The following is a 27,263-nucleotide window of genomic DNA, read 5'->3' as shown; positions in this document are numbered from 1 at the left end:
TCAGTTCTCAGTGGAGGGTAGTACTTATACTGCTGAATCAGAGTCATGTTCGTGAACCCAGTGTTGTTTAACTGTCATTTGGCTGTGGAGCAAAACGATTGTTCCAATATAACATCCCCAAATATATTGAGTCTCCTCCAGATGCGAACACACGGCGTCTATGTGCGCAGTTTAGCGAGGCGGGCAATCAGAAACAGCTGTGAGGTTATGAGAATTAAACGCGGTCTTTTTCTTTCTTTGTTTCATTAATGGTGCGGAACCACATCTTTTCAGGCTGGAAATGAAGGAAACAACAGGGACTTACTGGCTTATAAATGTTTAATTACAAAACGCATGCCCTTCACAGTAACCTGCCTTTGCTGAGCGCGTGCGTTAAACGCAATGACACGAACAAGCCGCAGCTCACACCTTCCGCATTCGTAAGCTTCGCTACCGTTCTTCGTTTTGTACAGTTGTGTAAATTGCACCAATTTCAAATAGTTTCAAAACAGCTCATGAATTTGTTACAAAAAAGTATTGACAGAATAAAATACAATATTTGTGAATGTATCTTTTCATAGCTTCGGCTAAAACTTACCCAATCTAACCAAGTTACAGGATATATAATAAATATAGCTTTTATTAAACAGGAATACAGGAATTGCATGTTTGCGTAGTATAGGCCTATAGCAATGTCCATGCATCAATATGCACTCACATTTACTTTTTAATATAATATAATCTGATAATACAGAGACTTCACTATCGTATTTTACTATTTAATATACACTACATGGCCAAAAGTATGTGGACACCTGACATCCATCATCTCATCAAAAATCATGGGCGTTAATATAGAGTTGGTCTGCCCTTTACTGCTATAACAACTTCCACTCTTCCCAATGGTGCTGGATGGGGTTGAGGTCTGGGCTCTTTGCAGGCCAGTCAAGTTCTTCCACACCATTCCCAACAAAACCATTTCTACATAGACTGCGCTGTATGCCCAGGGGCACTGTTATGCTGAAACAGGAAAGGGCCTTCCCCAGACTGCTAGGGAAGCACAGAATCATCTAGAATGTGACTGTAGCATTAAAATTTGCTTTCACTGGGACTAAGGGGCCGAGCCCAAGCAATGAAAAACAGCCCCAGGCCGAGGGGTGTCCAGATACTTCTGGTCATATAGTGCACATGTAAAGTATGCATACAATACGCAGAAGTTGAGAAAGCTGAATCACACAAGCATGAAATCTGATAGGAACGCGGGCATGACGGAACGACTATGAGCTGAACACGTTATAAGTGAAGCTCTCCTGCTTCTGCGTGAAGTTGAAGTTGTAGTGTCCGACCCGTCGTTTGCGGTAGCAGACTATGGACATGACTCCAACGATCAAAGCGGCCACGCCCACTCCCACGACGATGAAGATCACTTCCTGAAATGAATTCATTATGTCCTCGTCTGACACTGCAAGAGAGAAAGCATCAAAAGTTACACGGTGATTTTACCCTGCAGTCAAAAAGTAGGTCTTTCTCTTATGGAGATACAAGGCTTCACAATTTATAAGTAAATATACCAATTAGTTCCACTTTCAGATACTGCAATGTATTTTTTTAAAGTGCATTGCTGTGAAATATGCGTATCATTTTTTTTTTCATAAAGTCCACATATTCTCAATACGTTCCAATAGATAAAATCTCGCTTGGTCTAGACCTACAACACATAAACATAATTCGCTCCAGGCCATCTAAAACTGCAACATTTGAATAGCTGTTCATCACTATATAATTAATTGATTTAATTTGGCTAAAAAATGTTCTCTCCTGCTCTACCTTAGCTGATGTGTGGTGAGCGTTCTGGTGCAAAATGGCTGCCGTGCATCACCCAGGTGGGTGCTACACATTGGTGGTGGGTGAGGTAAGTTCCCACTCAAAACTGCAAAGCACTTTCAGTGCTAGGAAAAGTGCTACATAAATGCAATCATTCATTCATTCATTCATTCATTCATTCATTCATTCATTCATCTATATCCAAGAGTTAAAGTAAAGTCTCGTATGATACTCACAATTTGGAGACCTGTAAATGGGTCCGCACGAACCACTGCCAACTGCAACTATGTTTTTGGATCTCTCTGTACGCTGAAGGCAATCCTGTGAAAAGAAGCCAGATCAGAAACGTGCACAGCTTTGCAAAACCAACAACAACAAAAAAGCGCTTTCCTAAAAGGTCTTTTTAAGTCTGTGCACGGTATAACCCATTCCAAGTCCATTTTAAACGAATATCGCGCACTTCGGGAAAGATCCACTCCGCCGTACAGAGAATGCATGCGATAGCGTCTCCACGCACGCGGGGGGGACTGCGGAACGGCTTACCGGCCTGCAGGTCGTCCCCGAGGTCTCGAAGCAAATCTGCACCTTGCAGTGCAGGTAGATCATGTTCTGCTGAACGAAGGAGAAGACGCGGATGGACAAACGGGACGAGCTGGAGTTCCCGTTCTGGAGGACCGTGGTGTACGTTTCAGGGATGGGACAACTGGGCAAGAGGGAGAACAAGCGATTTACAACCGTCACAATAGTGTGCGTATCGCGGACGTACGGCCCATGGTTCTCTAGGGACAGGTACATAGCACAATATAAGAACGTAAGGATACACAGTCTCAAGAATGGGCCATTTGGACCCATCTAGGTTCATCTTTAACCGTCAGTGTAGTATAATGGCGGAGCTGGTCTTGTGACCTGAAGGCCACAGGTTCAATTCCCAGGTAGGACACTGCCGTTGTACCCTTGAGCAAGGTACTTAACCTGCATTGCTTCAACATATATCCAGCTGTATAAATGTAAATGCGATGTAAATGCTATGTGTACGTCGCTCTGGATAAGAGCATCTGCTAAATGCCTGTAATGTAATATAATCATTAACCGGCAGTCTAGAGAATATCCAGCACTGCCTCAAGACTGGACTTGAACATCCAACATGTTTACTACATGACTTGGCAACACTCAGCTGTCTGTATGGACAAAAGTCTGACCTGTTTTTCAGAAAATAATAGGAAGTTAAGTCCATTAGGTCGCTGGAGGGGGTGGCCCAGCACTCGTTAATGACCAGCTTTATTTGGTCCATCGAGGAATTGATCGCCACTTCCACCACGACCTCCTCGTTGGGGGACAGCGAGTAGTTTTGGGGAAGGGGGAGAGATCCGTTCAGGAGCTGGACGGTCACGTGAAAGGTCCCAGATCCCTCGATCACGTCTTTGATCAGGTCATAGCTTTCGAAAGAGCGCAAAGAAAAGAAAACGGGTTTTAGCCGTACATGCACTGAACAGGCATGCTATAGCGCATACCGAGTGACCTCTTGTTTGGGCTACAAGGCTGTTTCCTTGTGATTTTACTAATAATACTGCATTAGTGGTGCAATGTGATAATTCAGATTTTTTTTTTAATAAGAACACATCCATAAATTCATTGTAACTATTTTGGTGCAGAATATATGTTGACATATAAAATGTTTTTTATAAAGAATAAAGGGTATGACATTGATATGGGTTGTGCATTTCTATGTTCCTAAAATATCAGAAACATTGTAAATTACAGTCACTTTCATTTGAATGAATTGGCTAAGCATATTAGGCTACATAATGTTCTGTAAGACAACATATCTTATAACATGTCAACATGTTCAGATTCAGACATGTTCTGACATACACAGTATTGTTTTTTATTTCATATTTCACCAGATAATATTTTTCTTTGAGGGCATACGGAGGTAGAGGAGGGCTCACCCTGAAGGAGAATATCCTGTGGAGATGAGAATGTTTTTCCAGTAGATGCACACGACAGGAATCTGCAGGTGCACTTTGGGAGCGAGAGAGCCTGACGTTGCGTTGCTGAAGAACGTTACCTGCGCGCTGTTGTGAGTGTTGTTCTGAAAGGTAAAGCACATCACATTCTCGTCCACCCGCTATGTACGGAGACCCGACACATTTCAAGGCTAAAAAGAGCACAACTGAAGAACAGAACAATTTGGTTCGGCCTCACTTGAGAAAGGCTTCAATTTATAACCATCATCCTAAATTACAGACATAATAAGACTTTACGTGCTTCACCAACGCACAGTAAAATGTCCAGTGTTAATTCAACTCTAACAGTGTTGTCACTCAGTCACTCTGGAATGTGGGACAAAATGCTATCTCTCAAGAGTTGAATTAACACGGTTAGAGTTGAATGATCACTGGACATTTCACAGTGCAGCTTTGAAAATCTGGCACGTATGACCTATGAGGCTACAGAAAGCTTCCTAATAAACTGCATGGGGAACCTCCTTAGGCTTATGTTAGCGGAGTTGGCACGAGGGTCTGTGGTGTGCTTACCTGCTGGAGCACAGTGCCACACTGGTCCCAATCAGCAGTTAGGCGCACGTGGCTATCGTTGCCGCCGGTGATGCCGCACTCCGGCCTTCCCAGGTAGAGAGAGCTTTCCGCGATGAAGTTGGCGCTCAGGAACGCCTTCGCCACGGTGACGGAGATCGCGCTGGCTCGGCACTCCACGGTGATGTCCGCCACCGGGGAAGTGATCGGGGCGGGCGCAATCGGCACGGCGTTCTTCTGCGAGGTCGTCGTGGTGCTGGTGCTGGTGCTGGTGGTTGTGCTGGTGCTGGAGGCTTTGCTGGTGGTGGTGCTGGTGCCCGTGGTTGTGCTGGTGCTGGAGGGTTTGCTGGTGGTGGTGCTGGTGCCAGTGGTTGTACTGGTGCCGGAGGTTGTGCTGGTGCCGGTGGTTGTGCTGGTGCTGGAGGTTGTGCTGGTGCCCGTGGTTGTGCTGGTGTTGGAGGCTTTGCTGGTGGTGGTGCTGGGGCCTGTGGTTGTGCTAGTGCCCGTGGTTGTGCTGGTGCCCGTGGTTGTGGTAGCAGTGCTGGTCACCGCTGTGAGGGGAAAGAGGACAAGCGACTGGGCAAATTGCTGTCATTCATGTTCAGACCAATTCTCCATGATGATGGAACCCGACCATTCTAACATTAATTGCTTCCACACACTCTCAGAAGAGGGTTCCAAAATACTCCTCTGTGTCTCCATAGAGGAATCCTGTCTAGTTCAAGAGTTCTTTGTTGGGCAAAACGGTTAAATTTGTGAAATTTCACACTGTTTGGGTGGGTGTGATTTATGTTGGGCCATAACAACATTTTTGTTTAGGGCCACCAAAACCAAAGGGCCAGCTCGGTGCATATAGCAATGATATCTGACTACATACAACACTATAATGTTCCAGTAAGACTGTATTATAGGCCTACCGAGTTTAGTCATGTTGCCTCTACTGCATTTGTTCTAGGCACTTTCTTTCCGTTGCCAACGCAAAGCGTAACCGCTCCTCCCCTCTATCCATTATAGCTTAACTAACATCGTTCTGAGGAAAGGACCCCAGTGAATCACTCATCAACTCCGTTTCTATTGTGCAGAGTGCCAAGTCGAATAAAACTTGATTGATCCGCCGGACTCCTCCGTGCGCGACAGCGACAGACGGACACAAAGCTCTGTTTCTGAACGACGTCTGAACAATTCGGTGAAGCGCAAAGGGAGAGCCGCGAATTAATTGTTCAAATTGTGAAAGCAGGGCCGTCGTTTACACGGCTGCGTACAAAGGAAACGACTTGTACGGGAGTTTAAGATGAGCAATGCACAGGCGAACAAGAGCAGGCTGGAAAACAGGCTCTCTCAACTGTGAGACTGCACCAGCGTGTGCAAGTCAAGCTTTTACACTGTGAAAAGCCATTATATATTCGTTAAAAAATAAAGGAGAAAAAGGAAAAAAAAGATTTTAATTGTAACTTAACATTGGGTAGGTCTGCCCAATCAAGTTCCTGGAGATCCACCTTGAAGGTTTGCACTCAAATTGGCACAAATCGAAGAGGATGACATCACTCACCTGCACAGGTTCGTCCCGGCCTATCGGGGTATGTATCTATGAACCCCACTAAGCAGGCGCAGGTGTAGGATCCCCAGGTGTTGGCACAGCTTGCGTTGGGGGAGCAGTCATTCGCCTTAGCGTCGCACTCGTTAAAATCTGAGGGTGAAAAAAGGCACACGTTAATTAATATGACTTCTATAGTTCTAAATTACCATTTTGAATGCAACTAATATTAACATATTAAATAAATGTTGACATTTCATTTTTGTTGTTCTATATTTGAACGTAATATAAGTCAGACTACATTTTAATAAGGGGTGGGGGGTCACAGAAGATGAAAATGGGTCATGCACTTGCAGAGTTTGGGAATCACCGGTGTAGATAGGGCAATAATAGAGCTACTGTATAGCAGGCTGTCTGCAGTCCGCGAGAGCGCCGCCATCAGCACAACTCTATTTCCCAGCGTACCCTGTATAGACGTGCTGTTGTCCATGGCGTACACGGAACTGTTGCGCAAGGAAGTCACAAGGGCCTCTGACACGTTCACGGCACCCTGGGTCACGTTTTTGGTGAACACGATCAAGAAGTCCACCACCACGCTCCCGCGGGACAGGCCCGCGATCAGTATCTTCACGGCGCCAGAATGCACCAGGTACTGGATGTCCGGAGGGAGAGACGATAGGACCTGTGAAAAGGCAGGAGCCCGTGTCAGAAGTGCACTCAAAGTCTATGTTAAAAACTGTGACTGAATTTTGTAAAAAATCAAATTTGGACCTTTTTTTTTTTTACTACATTCCACAGTTTAATTATCAGTTCTGTTTGTTTTTAAGAGTTTGTTCCTCTTAATATTACACTGAAAAGCTATCATGGGTAAATTATCAATGGACTTTTTTTTTATCAGGGTCTACAGCTCAATTATCAGTCCTATTTGTTTATAAGGGTTTGTTTCTCTTAACATTACATTGAAAAGCTAACATGGGTAAATTATTCTTTGTTACTATAGTATGAGCGTATGTGCTAAATACAGCAGCTGTCTGTAGATAGTTATGCTTGCTTCTGCATATTAAAAAAAATCACTATGTTTATATGAATGATGATTTATGAAGTTTTTAGTTCAGTCGTATTGATGAAATAACTGTGCGCGCACCTGACCCTTTAAAAAAAACAACAGCAACAACAACAGACACATAAAAAACGAACATGACGTTAACGAATTTACCTCTCTCTCAAAGCTTCGGGTGAGATCGAGGTACGCCTGGCTGCTGTGGTTCAGGTAGGCTTCTTGGAACTCCACGTTGGTCAAGCGCACGACCGCTTTCAGAGTCTGCACGGCTGCGGACGTCACGCGGATCGCGACATTACACATCATCGGCCACGCGATCTCACAACGCGCACGTGTCTCCACAATGAGCCTACTGTTCTATTACTCCAGTGAAGCGATTGATGTAAATAAACGTGGTAAAAAAAAAAAAGGAACGCTACCTTGGCTTCAAATATTATCAATTATTATCAAAATGGAGAGATCCTCATTGCCAGTTGGTGTTCATGTTCATGTAGAAGGAAATACAAAAAACTCAATGCACTCAATCTTCATGAAAATAATAATAATAATAATAATTTTAAAAATGTAAGCTTGTTGTAGGAAAAAACGCTGGAGGGATTTTTGATCATTTTACTGGAGACTGAGTGCCTTGAAGTTCTTTGTATTTTCTTCTATATGATTCTTTTGAATAACAGACAGCTATGTAATGTAAATATATAAAAATTAATAATCTCATATACTGTCGGTTACTGCACTGATACTAAAGGTTTTTTCAAAGGCAAGCCCCTCAATATGAACTGTATTGCAAAATAAAATAATAATAATAATAATCATAATCATAATCATAATTTTTGTCACCCCTTTCCATTATCAGAAAAGGGTACGGCGGAAAAGGTGTAACTAAGTACGTGAAATCGAAACTCCTATTGAATAACACATACAGAAGGTGTGGTTGCACTTACTCGGAGAGGGCACTGGGGACACAGTGCTCACGCTGACAGTAACTGGTTTGGGAGCCATGGTAACATGCGGTGCTGCTGGAGTGGAGTTTGTGGTGGCAGACGGAGTAGCAGAAACGCTACTCCAGACGGCGCTTGTGACATCATGGGTGGTCCCATTGGCTGTCCAAGGGATGGTCGTGCTGACGTAGGGGGAGGAGGTCTGCTCCTGGCCTCCGTAGCCCGAGGTGTGGTCCTCTTCCTCTGTGGAATGGCACATGGCTGTGACCTCCAGGGCGTTATCACTGGTCTCCCAGTGGCTTGTGATGTCTGGAGACCAGGGGTGGCACCAACCCCCCTGCCTTTGCAATATGATTGGCCACCCCTGGTGACCCCCCCCAATTCTATTGGGTCGGAACGCAATCAAAGGCCAACGCCATTGGATCAGAGCACTGGGGCAGGGCGGGGAGCATGTAAGGGTTATAAAAAGGCTCTATAACTCAAATCACTGTAATTGGAAGAAGAGGTCACGTTGCACGCCCTCCCGGGCCGTGTGCACTTCCATCACTGTTGCCACACAAGCTCTCGGTGCTGTTGCTCGGCAACTCTCCACGGGTTTGTTTCCCCACAGCTGAGTTGACATTATATATATATATATACCCCCCTCACTCATATTAATGCAAGACACTGAGCACAAAAAAACACAATGATATATAGACATGGCATTCTGGTTAAATATAAAGATGATGTAATTATGGAAATTACAGCATGAATACGGAGAATGCCAATTTGTTAAGTACAGTATTATCGCTTAAGTAGATTTGTGCAGCTTTTAACCGACGGTAGCAACCGCTCGTCCTTACCCTCACAGAATTGACCAGTGACGTTGGGCCTCAGGTCCACAAAGCCCGGGAGGCAGGAGCAGTTGTAAGAGCCCTCGGTGTTGAAGCACTTGCCGCTCGGCGAGCAGCTGTTCAGCTCAGCCCGAGCGCACTCGTTCACATCTGTCGTGGACGTGCGGCAATGGAAGACAGTTAGCCGCGCACATTTACACGTTAGCCAAACACGTTAGCATGATTATAACATCATCACTGTAACTACTTTTTAGCTTTAAAGCTAACATTATTACCACAATTGCCACACCTGGCTCTATTAATTTGCAGCTCAATGAGCTCTCTAGCTGTTGAGTGAGGTGTGCTTTGTTAGGGTTGGAGAGTAAACCAATGGGATGGTGGATCTCCAGGTGCAGGGTTGGCTACCACTGCTCTACATGATCCAGTAGCCTTACCTTGCACCTCCACGTGGGATATTTCCTCAATGTTCTCCATCAGGAGGTGCAGCTGGGTGGAGGTGCCCTGCAGGGAGAGGGGGTGGGAGCAGCCGATCATCAGCTCGGTGCTGGTCCTGAACGGGCCATCCGGACGGCACTTGAGGTGGTACATGGAGATGTTCGGAGACCCCAGCGCTCCTGTGACCTGCAGAAATACAGCAAAAATGCTCTATCTTCCGTCCATAAGAGGCCAGACTGAACCAACAAAACTGCTGGGCAACATTGAACTGATTAGACTGGTTAGACCAGGGCTGCCCAACCCTGCTCCTAGAGATCTACCGTCCTGTAGATTTTCACTCGAACCCTAACAAAGCACACCTCCTTTCAGTAGATAGTGATATCACTGAGCTGCTGATTCATGGGATCAGGTGCACCAAATTATAGTTGGAATCAAAGCCTACAGGATGGTAGATCTCCAGGAACATCGCTGTGCAGCCATGGATTGGACATAGATTGATCAATGATGAGATTGTCTGTTGGACACATGAAATTTCCACTTCATCAAACGTGCATCTTCGATTGGAAGCCATTGTAAGAAACATACAATAATGAACACACAGAAACACCAGACCAAAAGCTCCTATCCACACAAGCAAAAGCTACGAGAAGAGACCCATCCCTTTAAACATCCGTAGTGGGATGCATGCGGTAACCAATTTTTACCATAGCGTGTAACAGCCGTGTGTGGTTCAGGATGGCGTGGGGCAAACGCTCCAGCATTGTGTAATTTGTCTTCACGACGATGGTCACGTTAAGGCTCCAGCCTCTCTCTCCACCTAAATGATCAAACCCCTTAACATGTTAGATTCAGAGACACTCGAAGGGAGGTTACATGGAGACAAGCTTGGTCATAGATGTAATTTCACACTGGAGAAAAGTACACGGTCACTGTCTGTGAGAATATAATTCTAATCAATATGTATTTTACCTCATATTGAATATCAATAAAATTTCCAGGGACAGCTGTAGAGACCATATTTTTCATGTGTCCTTTTTTATAAATTAATTTTCTACATCAATGCAAAAGCACCAGTAAGTGATACAATGAGAAACATTTTCCCAGTGTTTTGTTTGTTTGTTTGTTTTCTTGTTGATTTGCCTGTCAGCCATTTTGGGGCAGAGGGGTTGTATGACTCTGCACGGACTCTGAGGTTGTGGGTTCAATTCCCAGGTGGTGTGCTGTCGTTGTGCCCTTCAGCAAGAAACTCAAGCCAGTTTGCTCAATAAGCATTTTAACTGCATTCTGCGTAAAATATTATAGCCATGTTAAGTCTCCCCAGATATGATTATATGCAGAGAAGGGGATAATGTTTTTTCCATTTGAGGATAATTGCCTAAAAAGTAAATGTTAATTACCAATGGGAATTCACATGTGATCGTACTGCTCTAAAAACGATTATATATCTAGAGCCCGTTGTCGTAGAGACCCGCACCTTCAGCTTTTGCGTCCGTGCAACAAGAGGCGCCTCCGTCCGGGCAGCACTTCTGGCCGACAGAGCAATCGGTGTCCCATTGGCACATGCCATAACGTCTCGTCACTTGCTCCGGGCACGAGCCGGGCTTGGCACTGAACACTGCACTCTGGCTCAAAGCTGCAATGGTAAGAGAAAGAAAGAAAGAAAGAGAGAAAGAAACTGAAAAACAGCTGAACTGAACACTGATATACACACAATGGGAAAGGACGGTCTTCTTTTATCAACGTTTTGTTTGTTTGTTTGCTGTTCCACAGCCCCGCCCAGTGTCTATGTTTGGTACTGCAGACATTTTATTTCCATGACTACCGGTGCCATCAAAAAAAAATAAACAAAATCGTTTTGTGCCGTGAAGAAAAAATGACTTTTAAACTTTTGGCTTTAATCAGTGCCTTTCCTCCACCCTGAGAGCCAGACTTACGTAAGGCACAGTAGCTGCCGACTTGTTCGTATCCATCACAGCACCTGGTGGTGGTGCTGGTGACCGGGACAACCACGGTCTTGTAGGCTGTTTTATAGAGGGTCTTCCGACATGTCCTCCACGGCAGCCAGCCTCCGCAAGGCGTGCTCACTGAGTAGGACACCGTGTATGACATCACTTCGCTGTGGTTCACAGTCTTTGTTTCGGTGCATAAGTGGTAACCCGACAAGGACAGGTCATATCCTGAAACAACAGGGAAAATCAAGGATTGTACCACAAGTTTGTTCTGTTTTGTCAGTGGCATTGTGGTGTCAGTCCTCCGTGTGCTTGAGAATGGTGAAATGTATAAAAGTAATGACCAGAGCAGTATTATCCCCTAGCTTCAAACTTCGGTCAGATAAAACAGAGCAGCTCAGTGTTTGTAATATTTCTGGAGACTGAAGTATGTGCTATCGTTCATTTACAACACATAATATAAATTATAGTGCCAAGCTGCAAAGCCATTTCTTCACACCCAATTACTCCAAAAGGAAGAAACACCTGGAAATACAGAAGCTTGCATTACGTGCTTTATTCAAAATTCCCAAACAGTGACCATCCCCTTTCTGTTACTACAGAGAAAATATAAACATAAAAACGAGATCAATTAATGGTTATTCACAGAGTGCGTTCATATTCATCGCCTTATCTGGAAGATCTTGGCTCTCTGAGCCGGCTGACGAGACGCAGAGCTGCGTCACAGACAGAAAGCTCCCGCCTCGCCCTTCACCCACCTTCGAACATGGTGTTGTGCGCCAGGCCGAGCCCCAGGAAGGATGCCGCGATGCAGGCGGAGAAGATCCAGCGCATCTCCGAGCCGAGAAATCCGGGCCCCCGCTCTTGACCCCTGTGGTACTTGTCGTGACCTCCCCCGGTTTTGCGAGGCGCTCCTTCTTGCCGAGCTAGAGATGGTTCAGCTGGAGGAGGCTGCTCGCGCTCTCGAGCCCCCTGGAGAGCGGTGGGCTGGGTTGCCTCCACCCAGCGATTCAGCTGCACCTGTGGAGCACAAAACACCATCGAGATCTTTCCCAACCTCGGGTCGCCAGGGTTAATTAATACACAGACTTCACTATATTGGTTTATTTTGACGCAGGTGAGCATGAAATGAGCAAACTTGGAAATAACTTACTGATTTTGTTAAATGGGAAAATAAATCATAATTGTTTTTTTTTTGGGGGGGGGGGGTATTCATTTACTCATTTTATTATTTTATACGCAAAAGGGAAAAGAAAGGGATGCTTTGTAGGTAAAGACTATTGCTAATCAGCACCCAAATTCAGAAGTCGTTGCTTCATTTTACAGTTCTGTTATAACCTGGTGCTTTCAGTAATGGCAATTAACTCTGTTTGCAATGCCAGAGGGATAGAATGTTCACGTTGGAAAGAGGCACTGTTTGTCCCAGGTGATGTGTTTTCCTCGCAGGTAACCATGGCAGTGTTTGATCTGTGCTCCTGAGCCAGTTGCCGTGTCAATTAGCACGTCCAGAAAAGGCTGCTATATAAAGGATATTGCAGCGGTGAAACTCCCCTTCTCAGTAGGAACTCATCATCACAATGGAAAAATTATGTATTAATTTCCTGTAAAAATATATGTATACTTTGATCATTTATAATATTTAATAATCTGTGCTGTATTGCTTGGGTGCAGGACTATCGGTCTTGTCTGTGTACAGTAAATGCAGTGTCCCAGTGAATATATAGGTATATATTAGTTATAGGCAGCTTTTGAGTTCATAATTAATTCCAGGAAGACATTAACACACAATCACAGACACGTGGAAGAAAATCCATGAGCTGACTATTCCTTCGTAGTGCTATAGCCTTATGTAAAGGTGGCATTAAAAAGGTTACACAAAGGCAACACCAGCAGGGCGGAAATAAACAAGATATTATCAACAACAGACGTGGCGATTAGCTGCTAAACATCATCGCGATGTGAATTATCGCTAATTAATATCATCAGCATTACAGCCACTGGTCGCCTAATTCCAAAGGCAAGGCAATGCGCGCGTTCGCCAGGAGGAGGGGCATCGGAGTGACTGCGCACAGCAACGCGGAGCCGCGAGTAGGCAGTGGGTTCACGCGCACAGTGTGCCCCGATGCAACCCCTGACAACGCGCCATGGTCACCGGTCCTCCTAGCCCTCAGGGAGGCTCAATGCTCGCGGAACGCTCTCTGGAAAGAGACTCGGTACAGAGCAAACACACCCAGCCCTACCGCAAGCCCTCTGGTCGGGCAATACATACTACTCTCTGTGATTAAGTGTCAGTTTTTAATTACCTGGGTTTAATTGGTTTCAAAGGGACTCCTTAAGGGGAGTGATCAGTTCTTCGAAGAATGGAACCTGAAAGTGATATGTACTGCATGTGGAATGTAGGCTATTCCATGTTTTTGATGAAGGGAGAGGAAAGTGTAGGCTACTCACTGATAATGTGTCATTAATTGGGGCGTGATAAAGCAGAAGAATGTGGCTACACGACATGATTGTCATAATAAAGCTGATAGGTGTACCGTGATTTTTTCTGACCTGAGAAACTGAGGTGTGTGTGACACACGCTACACGTGAGGAAAGATTCTTGATGATAATGTTGATGGCAATAATAATTATTATTATAATAATAAGAAGAATAATAATAACAATTCTGCTAAATTGTTGTTATAATAATAATAATAATAATAATAATAATAATAATAATAACAACAATAATAATAATAATAATAATAACAATTCTGCTAAATTGTTGTTGTTATTACAATAATAATAATAACAATAATAATAATAATAATAATAATAATAATTATTATTATTATTATTGTTATTATTATTATTATTATTATTATTATTATTATTAATGTTGTCAAAAGTTATTTACCTCTTGGGAATAAAAATAATATGCCATATACATACAAATAACATATGATACTATTAACTATAAAATTATTTTTACATGATCCCAAATTATATGTTTATATCACGGGGAATTAAAGAACAAGCTGTCTCTTTAAGTAAGTCTCCGCAGACGTGCAGGCTTCTTCAGTTAGAAATCTGTTATTTCCGTAGTCGTTTCCCACACACACGCCTTCAGAGAGGAAGCAGCCTATCAGAGCGGAGTGCACGTGACGAGCGTTCTTTGCGATGACCTCATCTCTTGTGTGGGATGACGTCAAGTACAAGATGGATGGAATCATGACTGCCACACGCTTAACGGAATTCTAAAATAGTCTTTTTTTAGGTGCTCCGCGGGAACTAAAGTAAATCGAAAGGGTGAGTTAAAGCATGAGACCACTTAGGTTGCATATAGCTGCTACTACTTGAGTTATCCTATCTGTTTATGTTTGGGAAAAGCGTCCTTTCCTGACGTAACGCTGAGGTGAGTTCTTTCTCTTTCTCCTAAGCGATTCTGCAGTGCCCGTTTTGGATGCTGCGTCTGCGCTCTTTCAGAGAAATGACAGGAGATGGCGTGTGCGCAGGCTCATTGACCACACTGTTTTTCCTCTGTCTGTATTTGGACTGTCGCGGGCTTGCGTGTGCAGCAAAGAGCTTTGTGTTTGGATTAGCGTCATTACTTTGTTGTTTCGGGATAATTGTCTGAGTGAGTGTACAAGCCACGGGGGGACTAGCTAACGTTAGCCAGATGCATGTTAGTCATGTGCGAAGTGACAAATGTAACTCCATGTAGCTAGCTACTTCGCAAACTAACACGCCGTCGAGCACTTCGGTTTTGACACTTGTCATAACTAGGATGATAACACGAAATAAGCTATCTTAGGCTTTGTAAATATATTTAAACGGTAGACATGATACAAGCGACTTCCAGGTTCAATCCGTAAAAGAACTGTGACGTGCGCATGCGCATATTTCAATGCTTTCTGCCTGAATTTAGGCTTTCCGGTTACCCCATGTCTGAAAATAGCGTATCAGTTATGATTATTTAACCACAATATTTTTTTTGTTCTTTCTTTTTGTTAAATAACACATTAACAGGTATTTAGAGGCGGTGGGTAGCTATACATATAAGAGACCTTTATGTTAGCTCATAACATTTGGTCGTTTTGGATAAATAATGGAAAGTCTAAAGACAGACATTAAATAGATTTAATATTTTACTTCAGGACATTTAGCAACCGTCTTTCCATAATTAGCCTAAGATATGGGTGCTTGTTGCTGCCATTATTATTATTATTATTATTATTTTTGTTATTATTATTATTATTGTTGTTGTTGTTATTATTATTGTTTCTTTTGATGCTGATCATCTCATCAAATAAATAAATAAATAAAAAGCTGAGGAAAAAAGAGTTAAAATGGTTTGCATTTGTAATATGTAATAAAAGTAAAAACACTAAACTTAGCGAGTCATATTTGAGAGAAACTCATACTGCAGCAAAAATCTGGTTGATTTAAGGTAGAGGTGCAAAGGTGTAAACGTGTTTTAAGGCAAGTCTTAAAATTTGTAGGGTGTGTGAACTGTCTTCAAAGAGGTCACAAACATGTGGTCACTCAGTGAAGAGTGTTTGGGTCTGGGTACTGTGGAGTGTGTACGTGACTTATAAAAAAGCAGCCTCTTATGATGTGTGATCACATGATTCATTGTGTTACATTACAAAACTATAAAACGCTGTATGTCAGGGATTCCCCCAACTACCTCCTAGAGGGTCTGCTCAAATGAAGCAGCTGCTCACACAGTCAACTCACCTGAAATGATTTCCTGGGTCTAAACTGGTTGTTGATTATATGTTGAGAACAAATAACAGCAAACCCTGCAGCACCAGAGCTGAATAGCACTGCTGTAAATGAAAAACTTTTTTAAAAATGAAAAACAAAGTGGTTCATTATGACCCGGAAACACCTCAGCTAGAAGGTTAGGCTAGTCATAAAAACTGAAAGAAAACGGAATGGCGGATCTTTATTCTTTTTATCTTTATTTTATTCCGACAGCCGAGATGGAGAGCCTGGTGCACTACATAAACCCCGCCCATGCCATCTCCCTGCTGGGCGTGCTCAACGAGCAGCGTCTGAAAGGTCAGCTCTGTGACGTCATCCTGGTGGTCGGGGACCAGAAGTACCAGGCTCACAGGAGCATCCTGGCCGCCAGCAGCGAGTACTTCCACTCCCTGTTCGCCCGGCGGGAGTGCGGGGCCCAGACCGCCGTCCAGCTGGACTTCTGCGAACCGGACGCCTTCGAGAACGTGCTGAACTACATATACTCCTCGTCGCTGTTCGTGGACCGGGGCAGCCTGGCGGCCATACAGGAGCTGGGCTACAGCTTGGGGATCCCGTTCCTGACCAACATAATGTCGACCAAGCCCCAGGTCTCGTACAGCGTCTCCAGGAAGAGGATGTCCTTCTCGGAGGAGGAGGAGGACAACGGCTGCCAGCAGAGGAGCGTCATCGTGCGCCAGAGCCGCGGCGATCCGCCGAGCGCCGGCTCGTCCCATCACAGAGGCCTCAATCCGCTCGGGAAGGCGGCGTCGAAACAGGCGACCCCCGCCGAGTCCAGAGACGTAACGTCCGCCAGGGCCGTGGGCAAGCCCTCCCAGTGCGCGGGACAGGAGGAGGCCGGCGCTACATCGAGGAAAGCGACGGGCGTCCCCAGAAAGTCCGCGGAGCCCGAAGGTAAATCTCATCCGTCGGCTTCTCTGGCGAGGGAGAGGGCGGCTCTCATGTCGTGCGGGCGACCGCAGCTGACCTCGTCGGTTTCCTTCAGCGAGTCTCAGATACAGCACAGCCGGCTGCAGCCGGACGCCGTGGGCATCCGGGACGAGCCGCGCGCCCCCTCGTACGGTCCCAAGCAGGCCTCCTCGGGTCACGCCAACGAGGCCAGCCAGGCCATCGACCGCAGCGGCCCGCTCATAAAGAGCCTTCTGCGCAGATCCCTCTCGATGGACAGCCCCGTCCCGGTCTTCTCCCCGGCCCTGGAGCTCAAGACCCCGCAGAGTCGGGAGCAGTCCGTGGTTAAGATGGCCGCCAGGAGCCCGGCTGACGCGGAGCCAGCGGTGCACAAGGCTCCCAAGTCGAACGCCGTCCCGCCGTTGGTCCTGAAGTCCCGGCACTGCAACCGGTACGAGGAGGAGGAGGAGGACGCGCACGCGGCCGAGGTCCACGTGAAGACGGAGCCCAGCAGCCCGCTCGCCGATCCGTCCGACATCATCCGCATCACCGTCGGCGACAACCTGCCCGTGAACTTCAGGGACTTTCAAATTAACTTCGACGAGGGGCCCAGGGGGTTTTTCAAACATTCGGGAAAGAGGAAGGCGAGGCTGGACAGCAGGAGGAACCCAGGGAAGAGGTCAAGGGGCGTCGCGAGCGAAGTGGACGAGGTTGTAACCGAGGACAACCGGCTTACCGCCGCGCCTCACGGTTTAGACAAGGAGGACAATGAAGGGGCGGGAGAATCCAGGCAGAGCAGGATGTTCAAATGCTGGAACTGCCTGAAGGTTTTCCGGTCCAACGCAGGCCTGTATCGCCACGTGAACATGTACCACAACCCGGAGAAGCCCTACTCCTGCGACATCTGCCACAAGCGGTTCCACACGAACTTCAAAGTCTGGACGCACTGCCAGACCCAGCACGGGGTGGTCCAGAACCCGGCCCCGTCCTCCAGCTCCTACACCGTCCTGGACGAGAAGTTTCAGAGGAAGCTGATCGACATCGTGCGCGAGAGGGAGATCAAGAAGGCCCTGATCATGAAGCTCAGGCGAAACAAGCAGGGAGGCCTGCAGTCGCAGCCTTTTGGCAAGAGGAGCCTGAGGAGGTCCAGGAGCTACATGTGTCCTTACTGCGGGAAGCTGTTCTGGTTCCAGTCTCAGTACAGGCAGCACCTGAAGATGCACAACGGCGAGAAGTCCGACCAGGAGGCGCAAAGGGAGGAGGATGAACTCCTCCAAATGCAGGAGCGGACGGCTCACCTGAAAGAAAACAAAGGCAAGGACGTCTACCCCTGCCGACTCTGCAACGAGAAGCTGACCTCGCTGGTGGAGCAGGGGAACCACGAGAGGGGCTGCCGGCATGCGACCGTGTGCCCCTACTGTGGCCTTCGGTTCTCCAGCCCGATGGTCAAGAAGGAGCACGAGACCCACTGCGAGTACAAGAAGCTGACCTGCCTGGAGTGCATGCGCACCTTCAAGTCCTCCTTCAGCATCTGGCGCCACCAGGTGGAGGTGCACAACCAGAACATGATGACCGTGGAGGAGCAGATGTCCCTGGGCCTCCAGGAGAACAACGGCGAGGTGTCCGACCACCTCCCTCCAATGGGCTCGGGCCTGCAGTCCGCGAGTGCGGGGAGCTCCAAGGACGAGGTGGTCTACAGCGACTCTTCCGGGCCGGTCATGTTCGACTCGGAGGACTCGTCCTTCATGGCGGAAGACCTGAGCACCTCCCACCACCAGGGGGAGCTGAAGGTGAAGGAGGAGCCTCAGGAGGAGGCGGTGGACAACCGGGCGGGGCCAGTGTCGGCGGCGGCGGCGGCGGAGGCGGGGCCCGAGGAGCCCGGCGTGTGGCCGTGCGAGAAGTGCGGGAAGCTCTTCAGCACCCACAAGCAGCTGGAGCGTCATCAGGAGCTGCTCTGCCACATCAAGCCCTTCATCTGCCACATCTGCAACAAGGCCTTCCGGACTAACTTCCGCCTCTGGAGCCACTTCCAGTCCCACATGGCCGCCCAGGAGGAGCCCCCCGGGTCCCGAGAGGGCGACGGGCGCCCCTCGTCCCCCTCGCCCTCCCCGCCCCCAGCTACGTCCGCGGCTCCCTGGCCCCCCGCGCCGCCCCGGGCGCCACACTCTCCCAAACCTGCGCAGCCGGGGCCGTCGGAGGCGGGGGCGGCACCGCCCGCCACCAAATTCAAGAACCCAGAGCAGGAGAAGCCGGAAGGGGGCCCCCCGCCGAAGGCCGATGCCGCCGCCGCCGCCGCCGCGGACAAGCCTCTGACCCCTCAGGAATCGGACACTCTGTTCTACCACGCGCCCACCCTCTCCGCCCTGACCTTCAAGAGGCAATACATGTGCAAGCTCTGCCACAGGACCTTCAAGACCGCCTTCAGTCTCTGGAGCCACGAGCAGAGCCACACAAACCCATAGCCTCGGTTTGCCGTTCGAAAGCGCTCAAACGTTCATCCACGAAAGGTGGATCTTCGAGAGTATTCCTGCTGGCAAAACCTTTAAAAATGAAACTTTTTTTTTTTTTTTAAGTTCAGTTTGTGAATTGATTTGTATTAATATCCACCTGTCTGAACCAGGGTAAATACATCCATTTAATAATATTAGATACCATATTTTATACCCTGACTTTTTTTTTCTCATGGAGTACAAGTCATTTTTTAAAAATTTACTGGATTGTTCATTCAATTTTTTTTGCCAAATATGATAGTTTTCATTAATTTCTATTGAAAAAGAAGTTACCCAGCTGGCACAAAATGCTATTGAAAGTACTATCGTAAAATGTTGCAATATGGTTGTGTAAGGTCATGGCAAATAACAGTGTAACAACATTTTTTTTTAATCACCCCCAACAAACCACAACCCACAACAAACTACAACTATCTACCTACATTGTATGTAGGTCTAGATCTCATGTAGTCTAGATTACTTCAGGAAAGCAACTTAAAGGCATTATTGTGACCAATAGCTCCATTTCATCATGTTCATAATCTTAAAATATTTTAAAAATGTGACTTGGCTGGCTGGGTTTCTGCTTGTTTTGCTTACCCTTGGGATAAGCACTTCCTGAATTTATTCAAGAAGCCACTACTCATGTGAGCCTCAAGCTACCTTTTTACTTTAAGTTTGACCCGAAAACGGGACAGAATGCAGTCTTGAAAGCGGGGGCGGGGGTGGGGGTGGTGGGGGGGGGGGGGTTTCTAAATAAACATGCGGTCATTTCTAATGTCAACATTCCCAAAAACAGATTTTTTTCTGGTAACATCTTAGGTGGATTGGGTTACAGATAGGCTGACAAAATACGGTTGGCTTTCCTTCAAGGCCTTATTGTAAGCAGTGTCAATATATTTTGATATATATTGTATGTAGAAGTGGTTGTTCTGGATGGCGTGTGAATGTATATACACTTTTGCCGTTTTGTTTTTAAAGATTTTGCTTCTCTTCACTCTAGTTCCACGCTTTGCCTCAGAAACTTGGAATTTAAGCACCTCTGATACCAGTGCGTCTTTGTACAACTTTTTTTGGAAAAGAAAAAAAAAAAATCTTTTGAAAGTGCTTTATTAAATAAAAAATGTACAGTTTTTGGGTAAATTAAGTGCTCTTGCAAAAGACTAGTAATTGTGCAGTGGGTGATATAAAGTTGTTACCTCTGTGATCTCTTGCCTTTCTGTAGCTGTCTGGGGCAGCGCTGTTTATAGACCACATAGCACAGGTAAGCAAACTGTCGAATTCAATGGTCGTCGTGTTTTCTGTTGGGTTTAAATATTTCTGAAATTCTAGAATGTTACTCCATTTCTTTTATTTTTTTTCTCACTAGGCCTAACAGCAGTTGCCTTGCTTAGGTTTATTTTGACAGCTTCGTGGGGGCGTAGTATAGTCTTGGTAAATTTGGCTATCAGTATGTTGTATTACGATGATTAAATTAACAGTTTTTGTGTTTTGGTTTTTTTTGTTGCGTTGGGAACATATGATGTACATTTTCTTCAAATTGTTTGCAGTGTAGAACAGGACGTCAGATTTTACCATTACCAGCAGGCTGTAAATATGAGTTACCCCAGTATTTTTTTATTTTATTCAAAGACAAATGGGGATATTTGGTTGCTGATGGAGATGTCTGTGTTATGCTGGTGCCTTCGAATCTCACATCAGCATATACCAGCCAGAATCCTTGGGATAGGAAAGAGTCATTTTCACAAGTATCTGTTACAGCCTATTTCCTCTGACAGATAAGATCCTATCACTTCCACATTTAAATCCAACCCTTGCGACCAATTAACTGCTTGAGATCCACATATTTTGTTCAGGGAGATTTGGGGTCAGTGAGCTGATTGGCAAGTTAACTGAGTGCTGTTGTGTTTCTGTGGTGCCTGGTGAGGGAAGGTCAAGACAAGAATACAGAAATTCGACTTGTGCATACAGAATTCAGAACTAAAACTAATTTAATTGAATTGTATTTCAGTTTTCTGTTGTACTGCAGCCCTGAATTAAATTTTTTACTGTTATGGATCGTTTTCATTAGATATTAGGGAAGGGTCCATTAATCATTTGCCTTTCAGTATGTAACCTATCCCCATTTGCATTGATAATATGGACATTGTACAATTATCCTGAATTTCGCAGGTGAAATGCAGTAGCTGTTGCAACTTACTGTTTTGATTTTTTTTTCCAGTAGATTTGTGCTCTAACACATCGAAGCTCAGGAACTAGACTGCGTATTTGTGGCCAAAGGAGGGATGGCAGTATATATTTCATATTTTCTATCTCAAATATTAAATCTTGTAGCTAAATCTAATACTTTTACGTCTAATAGTAATTTAGGTCAATTTGAATTCCAAAGATTCACAAGCTAATGATTTGCTCAATTTATGATTTTATTTTGTTAAACTGTCAACTACACCAATTGCAGTCAGGCAACTTTATTTTAAATGAGTTTAGAATTGACTACAGCTTTAATATGCAGCTTCAACATTCTTCTCAAGCTTTTGATAATATTGATAAAATCACATGAAATCACACACTGTCTGTCCCACATACATATTATTACACTTTTTTGTACCAGTCAGTTTAAGAAGTTTGCTAATTGTGGTCTTTAAAACTCAAGTATATGTGGATCTGTGAATCCCTAAATGAAATGTATCTTTAACATACTGCAATTTTTAGAAATGAGAGCCAGATTTATTTTCCATTGTTTCAGACTAAGCCAGTGTCACTTTAAACATTGCGTTTGTATACATAGGTAGTGTTGTTTATTGATTTTTTTAAATCAAACTGTATTCATGGCTGTATAAGATGAAACAAACCTATACGAAATGTGGGGGAAGGATTGTTTTTTTCCTCTGTATGCGTTGCATGGTAGAAGTTTATCGTTTCAAGTAATTACTACAAATGTTTTGCACACAGAAGTACTTGTTATCTCCATTTTAATATATCACACAACTGAAGGGTGCTGTATCAGTACTTCGGTGCGTAAGTACTTAGTACGAGGGTGCTGCGTTAGTACCTTGTGTACTGTATGTCTAAACCCCTCAGGAACAAGTGAATGACACTTTTTACCAGATTGAGATTATTTATGGTACCCGGTGCGGGGCCTGAAAGCAGTCTAATTGCGTGCTCATGGCATGCCATGTTCTCCATTTTGAACCACCTCTTTTGTCCCTTTTTATTTTTAAACTCGCAGAATTGGGCAAAAGCTTGAAGGTTAAACAGTATTAAACATGCCTGTTTAGTTTTTTTTTTTTTTTTAAATCGTGACTTTAGCTCTTGTTGTCAGGTTGGTTTAAATCAATTTATTTGTTAATATCATGCCACGCCCTTAGACCTGCCCCCCCCCCCCCCCCTCCCCCTTCCCAGGTTAAATACACTTTGCTCTGAAGTTGTTGGTTTGGATCTGCTAATACCAATGTCCCACATTTGAAATGCTGTATCATCCATGACAACATTAAAATGACCGTGGTATCCATAAAAGAAATTGCATAAATAAACATGTCAGATTTCCAGGAAATGTTTCACATATTAAATATTACATTGCTTAATACAATTATTTGTGATTGAAGATAGGTGTATATATATATATATATATATATATATATATATATTTAAAAAATCACTCTTTGACCTGTTTCTAGAATATTTTGAAAGATTGTAAGACATTGAATGCATAGAATGGACACGTTTAATATGATGTATGCAGCAGCATTTGTAAGATCTTTGTTCAGTTTTTTTTTAACTGTAATCTCCCTGTTTTTGAAGATTATATCTTTTTGGTATTACTGTGGTATCACTGCAATAACTTTAATATTTGTAATAATATGGATTGCAAAATTGTGGCTTCAAACTGCATCAGTTTTGTGTTAGTGCTTTTTTCTACTGTTCTTGGTTTCTTAGTTACTAAAATAAAGTGAGCCACTGCGGTGGCTGTTTTGACATTCTCTGTTGTACCGATCTTCAAAGCCTTAATTACTCTCTTCAGAAAAGTCCCACGATAAAACTGCTTAGAATAACACAAATTTATTTTTCTGATTACAGTATACTGGCTGCATTTTACACAGCTGCAGGCTATTCAGGACCAAAACATCCAGCTCCAGCTGCTATATTGTAATAATTTGCTTAAATTCTAAAATGTATTGCAAATGTAAATATGAACATAATATAAATGTCATAACACTAATTAGTGGTTAGGGGGGTTAAACCCTTGTAATAATTTTTCATCTGTGGTTTTATTTTTTCATCTGCATATTTGCTAAGTTTTGCCTGATGCTAAATCGAAGAGACTTGAAACTTGGCACACTCGTTACAAATGTGTGAAATAAAGACAAAATGATATATCACCTCAATCTGCCACGTGGGGGCGCTATAATTAAAGTTCAAAGTTATACCCTGGATAAAGGTTATAATTCCCACACCCTTTGCCCAATTCCCACCAATTTTGGTGTGAGTATTCCCTTGAAGCGCCTGTACATTCATGTCAACGTTCAAAAATCTGCCATAGACCCTATTGGATTTTTTGCTAATTTGCTTTTCTGTTTTTTGACCGATCTGCACCAAACTTGGTACATAGGATTACTGTGCCTAACCATACTTGGTAACTATAAGACAGCTATATTGGAACTATGGGAGCTGTGAACCAATTAATTTCAGATTGGGTGTGGCCTGTCTCATTAATGGTCATAACTCATTGGCCATTCATCCAATAGTCACAAGACTTGCTCCCACATAGTAATTACTTCAATAAGCACCCCAGGGACTCGTCAATATTTATCCAACCAATAACCATTTTCTCATAGACATCCATTATTTTTCCAATGTTAAACAAGAAAAAAAAAATCTCATTTCTGTAGAATGTGTATCATTGCATAGCAACAGATCATATTGCTAAAATAATATTACATTTAAATCCAATTTAAATTATATGCTTGAGATCCTTAATGCCATTACAGATTTAAAACCTTCGATTGGCACTTGTGGCTATATCTCAAGATTTTGATTTCCAGAGAATAAGAATGATTACATTACATTACATATAATGTAAAAAAATGATTACTCACAGGTACATGTTCCTGGGAATGAATTTATCTGCACTCATAAAAATGGACTTTGAATATGAACTTAACAATACATCTGTTAACATTTTTAAAAATTGCTAGAAAAAAAATTCAGCTGATACTATGTCAACGGGTTTAGTGTATTGGAAAGCATATTGCATTAGCAGCCAACTAGAGGACAGAGCTGCCGCGCCTATTGTCATGCCAGAGTTTTCGCAATATTAATTTCCCATGTGAACTACAGTAAGACCTTTAGCTGCATATTACACATCCTGCAACTGAGCAGTCGTTGTTGTACAGTATTTGAACACTGCCACGCCAGGCGTGAAGCAACTCGCTTCGTGGGTTGAAGGCTCCCTCGCATGCGCGTCCGTCGGAGACGAGTTCTGCGCAAAGTGTTCCGGAGCTGGCGCGATCGGGAAACAATGGCGAACTGTGATTATGTAAAACGCACAAGAGGCAACTGGAAACAATGTCCTCCCCCGGTGGCAGATGGTCAGTGCCACGGGTCACGGAGATGTTGTTTTTTTTCCCACCTAACTGTTTCGGCCACTTAAACAGGAATGACTAAATTTCTTGGCTGGACATCAGGAAGTGAATTTGGGAATTCCGTCTGCTTTGATGAGGCTCTGGGGGATACGAGAGACTGGAAATCATGGGAAATCAAGGTCAAAGGAGGAGCAAAAAAAAAATTTTTTTTTAAATCACAAACTGCAATGACCCTCTCTGAGAAACAAAAGCAACACATAGATGGAGAAGTACTATATTCTTATCTGAATTAGGACAAATATCCAATATTGAACTGTCAGCATGAGATAATCGTCTCCACCTTATGCATTTTAGTGCAGAGAAATGACGACGTGCCTCTAAAACAATCCATCATTTACACTTGATAGGTTTTCAGTAAATTATCTCTACATTATTATCCCAATATATCAGTCACTTAAATTTTTGTTAGACAAATGCCTGTCATTAGAGGATCCAAAAGATTTTTTATTTTTGTAATTTCATAAAGATACATTTCGTTTATTGCAGAAATATATCAGAAATGTCCTGCAGCATTTAAAGATATGCCCCATCTCACAAATACAGTATTGTTATTATGCGCTTAAGTTATCGACTTAATTTTCAACTCAATTTATTTGTACAATATATATTAGTATGCTTTCTTTTATACTGACTCCAAATGTCACGTTACAGTAGCAATGATCATCAAAGGTAGCCAACTTTATTTTCAATCACTTTAGGAATCAATTGTTGCCAAAGCGTGATGTGCTAGATTTGCAGCTTTAACCCTTAATGGGTAATCGATTTAATGATAATTTCCGAGCTTCGTTGTACAAACACTACTACTGCTAGGCTACTACTACAAATAGCGAGAGACATTTCGCATATTGAAATTTGTACTACGCGTATTTGCTTTGTTCAAAGGGGCACCGGACTTGCGCCCCATCTCAGTGTCTATAAAGTCAAGAATTTACCAAAATAAAAATACTGGCTAACTAGTCTACATCAGTCATCGAATCTACCAAGGAGTAAAATATTTTACGTCGACCAGTAAAACGGAGTCCCTCTTCCACACAGGTTTCTAAAGTGCCAAGGTGTCCTTGATGAGTCTCCTCATGGTAGTGCTCACTGACGTGCCGAGTGAGTCTGTGATCTGATAGGTGATCTTGTAGAGGTACGGTTGGACATCTTTGAGACTGGTGTCGAACACGTTGTCCACCTCGGACTGCGTGGGCATCTTGGGCAGGTACTCGTGGCGGTTGATCACCTCCACAATGTTAATGACTTTCTCGCCCAACTTCTCGCCAACTTTCTCACGGCAGATCTGCCTCTCCTGCTCGTTGGCCAAGTTGACGACGTTTACTTTGATGCTCCAGACCTCCCAGGGGATGCACTCGTCTGAGAAAGGCCAGCGGGACTTCTTTTTCTGGTAGAACTCCAAAGAAATCTGGCCCATTCCGTCGCTCCCAGAGTTCCCCAAAGCTTCCTGCAAATCATAATTATCAATTAATGCTCATAGGCTAAATAAACCAAGCGTTTATGAGAAATGTCTACAGAACGTAATCGACGTTGACAGACGAGCCATCGGAAAGAAGCCAACTTGAATGCAGACCAGCACCAACTGGACTACAGCCGTTAGTGGTTTCAATTTACTCTCAAACGGATTGCTGAGAAGTGTCGCATTTAGTTACCCTAACGTGAAATCGTCGATCGTATTGCTACTCTGTAGCAAGACGACCAAATTAGGTACTAGGTAGTAATGTTAAATTGAAACATGTTAGACGCAAGTTACCTTGAACTCCCCGACTGCTTTTCTAATAGCTCTGTCCAGCTCCTCGGAAGACACGCGAACAAATGTGAAATCGATGAAGTCGCAGTCAATATCCTGCGTCCCAACAGTACCTATGGAATATGTGCCCTCTTTCTTGTAGTGAAATTTACCGGTGCTGCGATGCAGCAGAATCGTATGCAGAAGTGCCAACATGGCCTCGTCAACCTGCCTCCCCTCCACGGACACCTCCAACACTTCCGAACGGCAGTTCATATTGTGATTTAATTCCTCGCAGTCGCAGGAGGAAGTTTGAGAAACAGCTAACTACAACTAGCCACAGTGGGGTCAGGGAAACCACTATATTATTCTTAAAAATGCCCACTCGAAGGATGTCAAAATAAATGGCAAGCTAGCTAGCTACACTTGTAGTGACTTACTAGCTAGCTAGCCTATGTGTGTGGCTATATAACAGACTAGCTATATTTCACAAATGCTAGATACTTTAGCTTGATAGGATCTCTTAATCTGCGTCGATATAAATAAGCAGTTCGATATGTGCTACATTTATTTCGCAAACTGACGTGTTAGTCTGTGCGTAGAGATAATAGCTACAACGACAGTCAAAATGTCGTTTTTGAAGGGCGGGGCTCAAAATGTGTAAACACAAGAAAAAAAAATACGGA

At 44.2% G+C, this 27,263-nt stretch overlaps 3 protein-coding genes across 4 annotated transcripts; 1 reads left to right on the top strand and 2 right to left on the bottom strand.

The window, feature by feature from the left end:
• Positions 1-300: 300 nt before the first annotated feature.
• On the bottom strand, positions 301-12,100 carry umodl1 (uromodulin-like 1). The gene is made up of 16 exons (XM_064352595.1): positions 11,845-12,100; positions 11,072-11,314; positions 10,612-10,770; positions 9,842-9,954; positions 9,137-9,323; positions 8,712-8,852; positions 7,873-8,112; positions 7,088-7,200; positions 6,337-6,553; positions 5,887-6,024; positions 4,341-4,888; positions 3,753-3,895; positions 3,003-3,239; positions 2,347-2,506; positions 2,040-2,124; positions 301-1,441 (listed from the first exon to the last, which is right to left on the bottom strand). Exons 1-16 carry the CDS (start codon positions 11,918-11,920, stop codon positions 1,257-1,259), a joined length of 2,985 nt encoding a protein of 994 aa, XP_064208665.1. The 5' UTR covers positions 11,921-12,100; the 3' UTR covers positions 301-1,256.
• A 2,157-nt stretch (positions 12,101-14,257) lies between these two features.
• Positions 14,258-19,641, top strand: zbtb21 (zinc finger and BTB domain containing 21). Of its 2 annotated transcripts, none has more exons than XM_064352587.1 (2): positions 14,258-14,374; positions 16,049-19,641. In XM_064352587.1, exon 2 carries the CDS (start codon positions 16,054-16,056, stop codon positions 19,180-19,182), a length of 3,129 nt encoding a protein of 1,042 aa, XP_064208657.1. In that variant the 5' UTR covers positions 14,258-14,374; positions 16,049-16,053; the 3' UTR covers positions 19,183-19,641. The 2 variants fall into 2 exon arrangements, with proteins under 2 accessions (XP_064208657.1, XP_064208658.1); XM_064352588.1 differs by having other exon boundaries at positions 14,273-14,480.
• Positions 19,642-25,274: 5,633 nt separating this feature from the next.
• atg101 (autophagy related 101) lies at positions 25,275-27,200 on the bottom strand. The gene is made up of 2 exons (XM_064352594.1): positions 26,602-27,200; positions 25,275-26,295 (listed from the first exon to the last, which is right to left on the bottom strand). Exons 1-2 carry the CDS (start codon positions 26,851-26,853, stop codon positions 25,891-25,893), a joined length of 657 nt encoding a protein of 218 aa, XP_064208664.1. The 5' UTR covers positions 26,854-27,200; the 3' UTR covers positions 25,275-25,890.
• Positions 27,201-27,263: the final 63 nt, after the last annotated feature.

This window comes from Anguilla rostrata, chromosome 9 (genome assembly GCF_018555375.3).
Source record: "Anguilla rostrata isolate EN2019 chromosome 9, ASM1855537v3, whole genome shotgun sequence".
Lineage (NCBI taxonomy): Eukaryota > Metazoa > Chordata > Actinopteri > Anguilliformes > Anguillidae > Anguilla > Anguilla rostrata.
The sequence above is the reverse complement of the archived record's forward strand: the minus strand, read 5'-3'. Positions and strand labels throughout refer to the sequence as shown.

What these genes read in the sequence shown, in the direction of transcription:
- umodl1 (XM_064352595.1), bottom strand. Translation starts at nt 11,920, where the DNA reads ATGCGCTGGATCTTCTCCGCCTGCATCGCGGCATCCTTCCTGGGGCTC. An exon ending in CACTGGTCAATTCTGTGAGG is followed by an intron (nt 8,113 to 8,711) that starts GTAAGGACGAGC and finishes GCCATTCCACAG; the next exon opens with AGGAAGAGGACCACACCTCG. An exon ending in CAACAGCACGTCTATACAGG is followed by an intron (nt 6,025 to 6,336) that starts GTACGCTGGGAA and finishes TTTCACCCTCAG; the next exon opens with ATTTTAACGAGTGCGACGCT.
- zbtb21 (XM_064352587.1), top strand. Translation starts at nt 16,054, where the DNA reads ATGGAGAGCCTGGTGCACTACATAAACCCCGCCCATGCCATCTCCCTG.
- atg101 (XM_064352594.1), bottom strand. Translation starts at nt 26,853, where the DNA reads ATGAACTGCCGTTCGGAAGTGTTGGAGGTGTCCGTGGAGGGGAGGCAG. An exon ending in AAGCAGTCGGGGAGTTCAAG is followed by an intron (nt 26,296 to 26,601) that starts GTAACTTGCGTC and finishes TATGATTTGCAG; the next exon opens with GAAGCTTTGGGGAACTCTGG.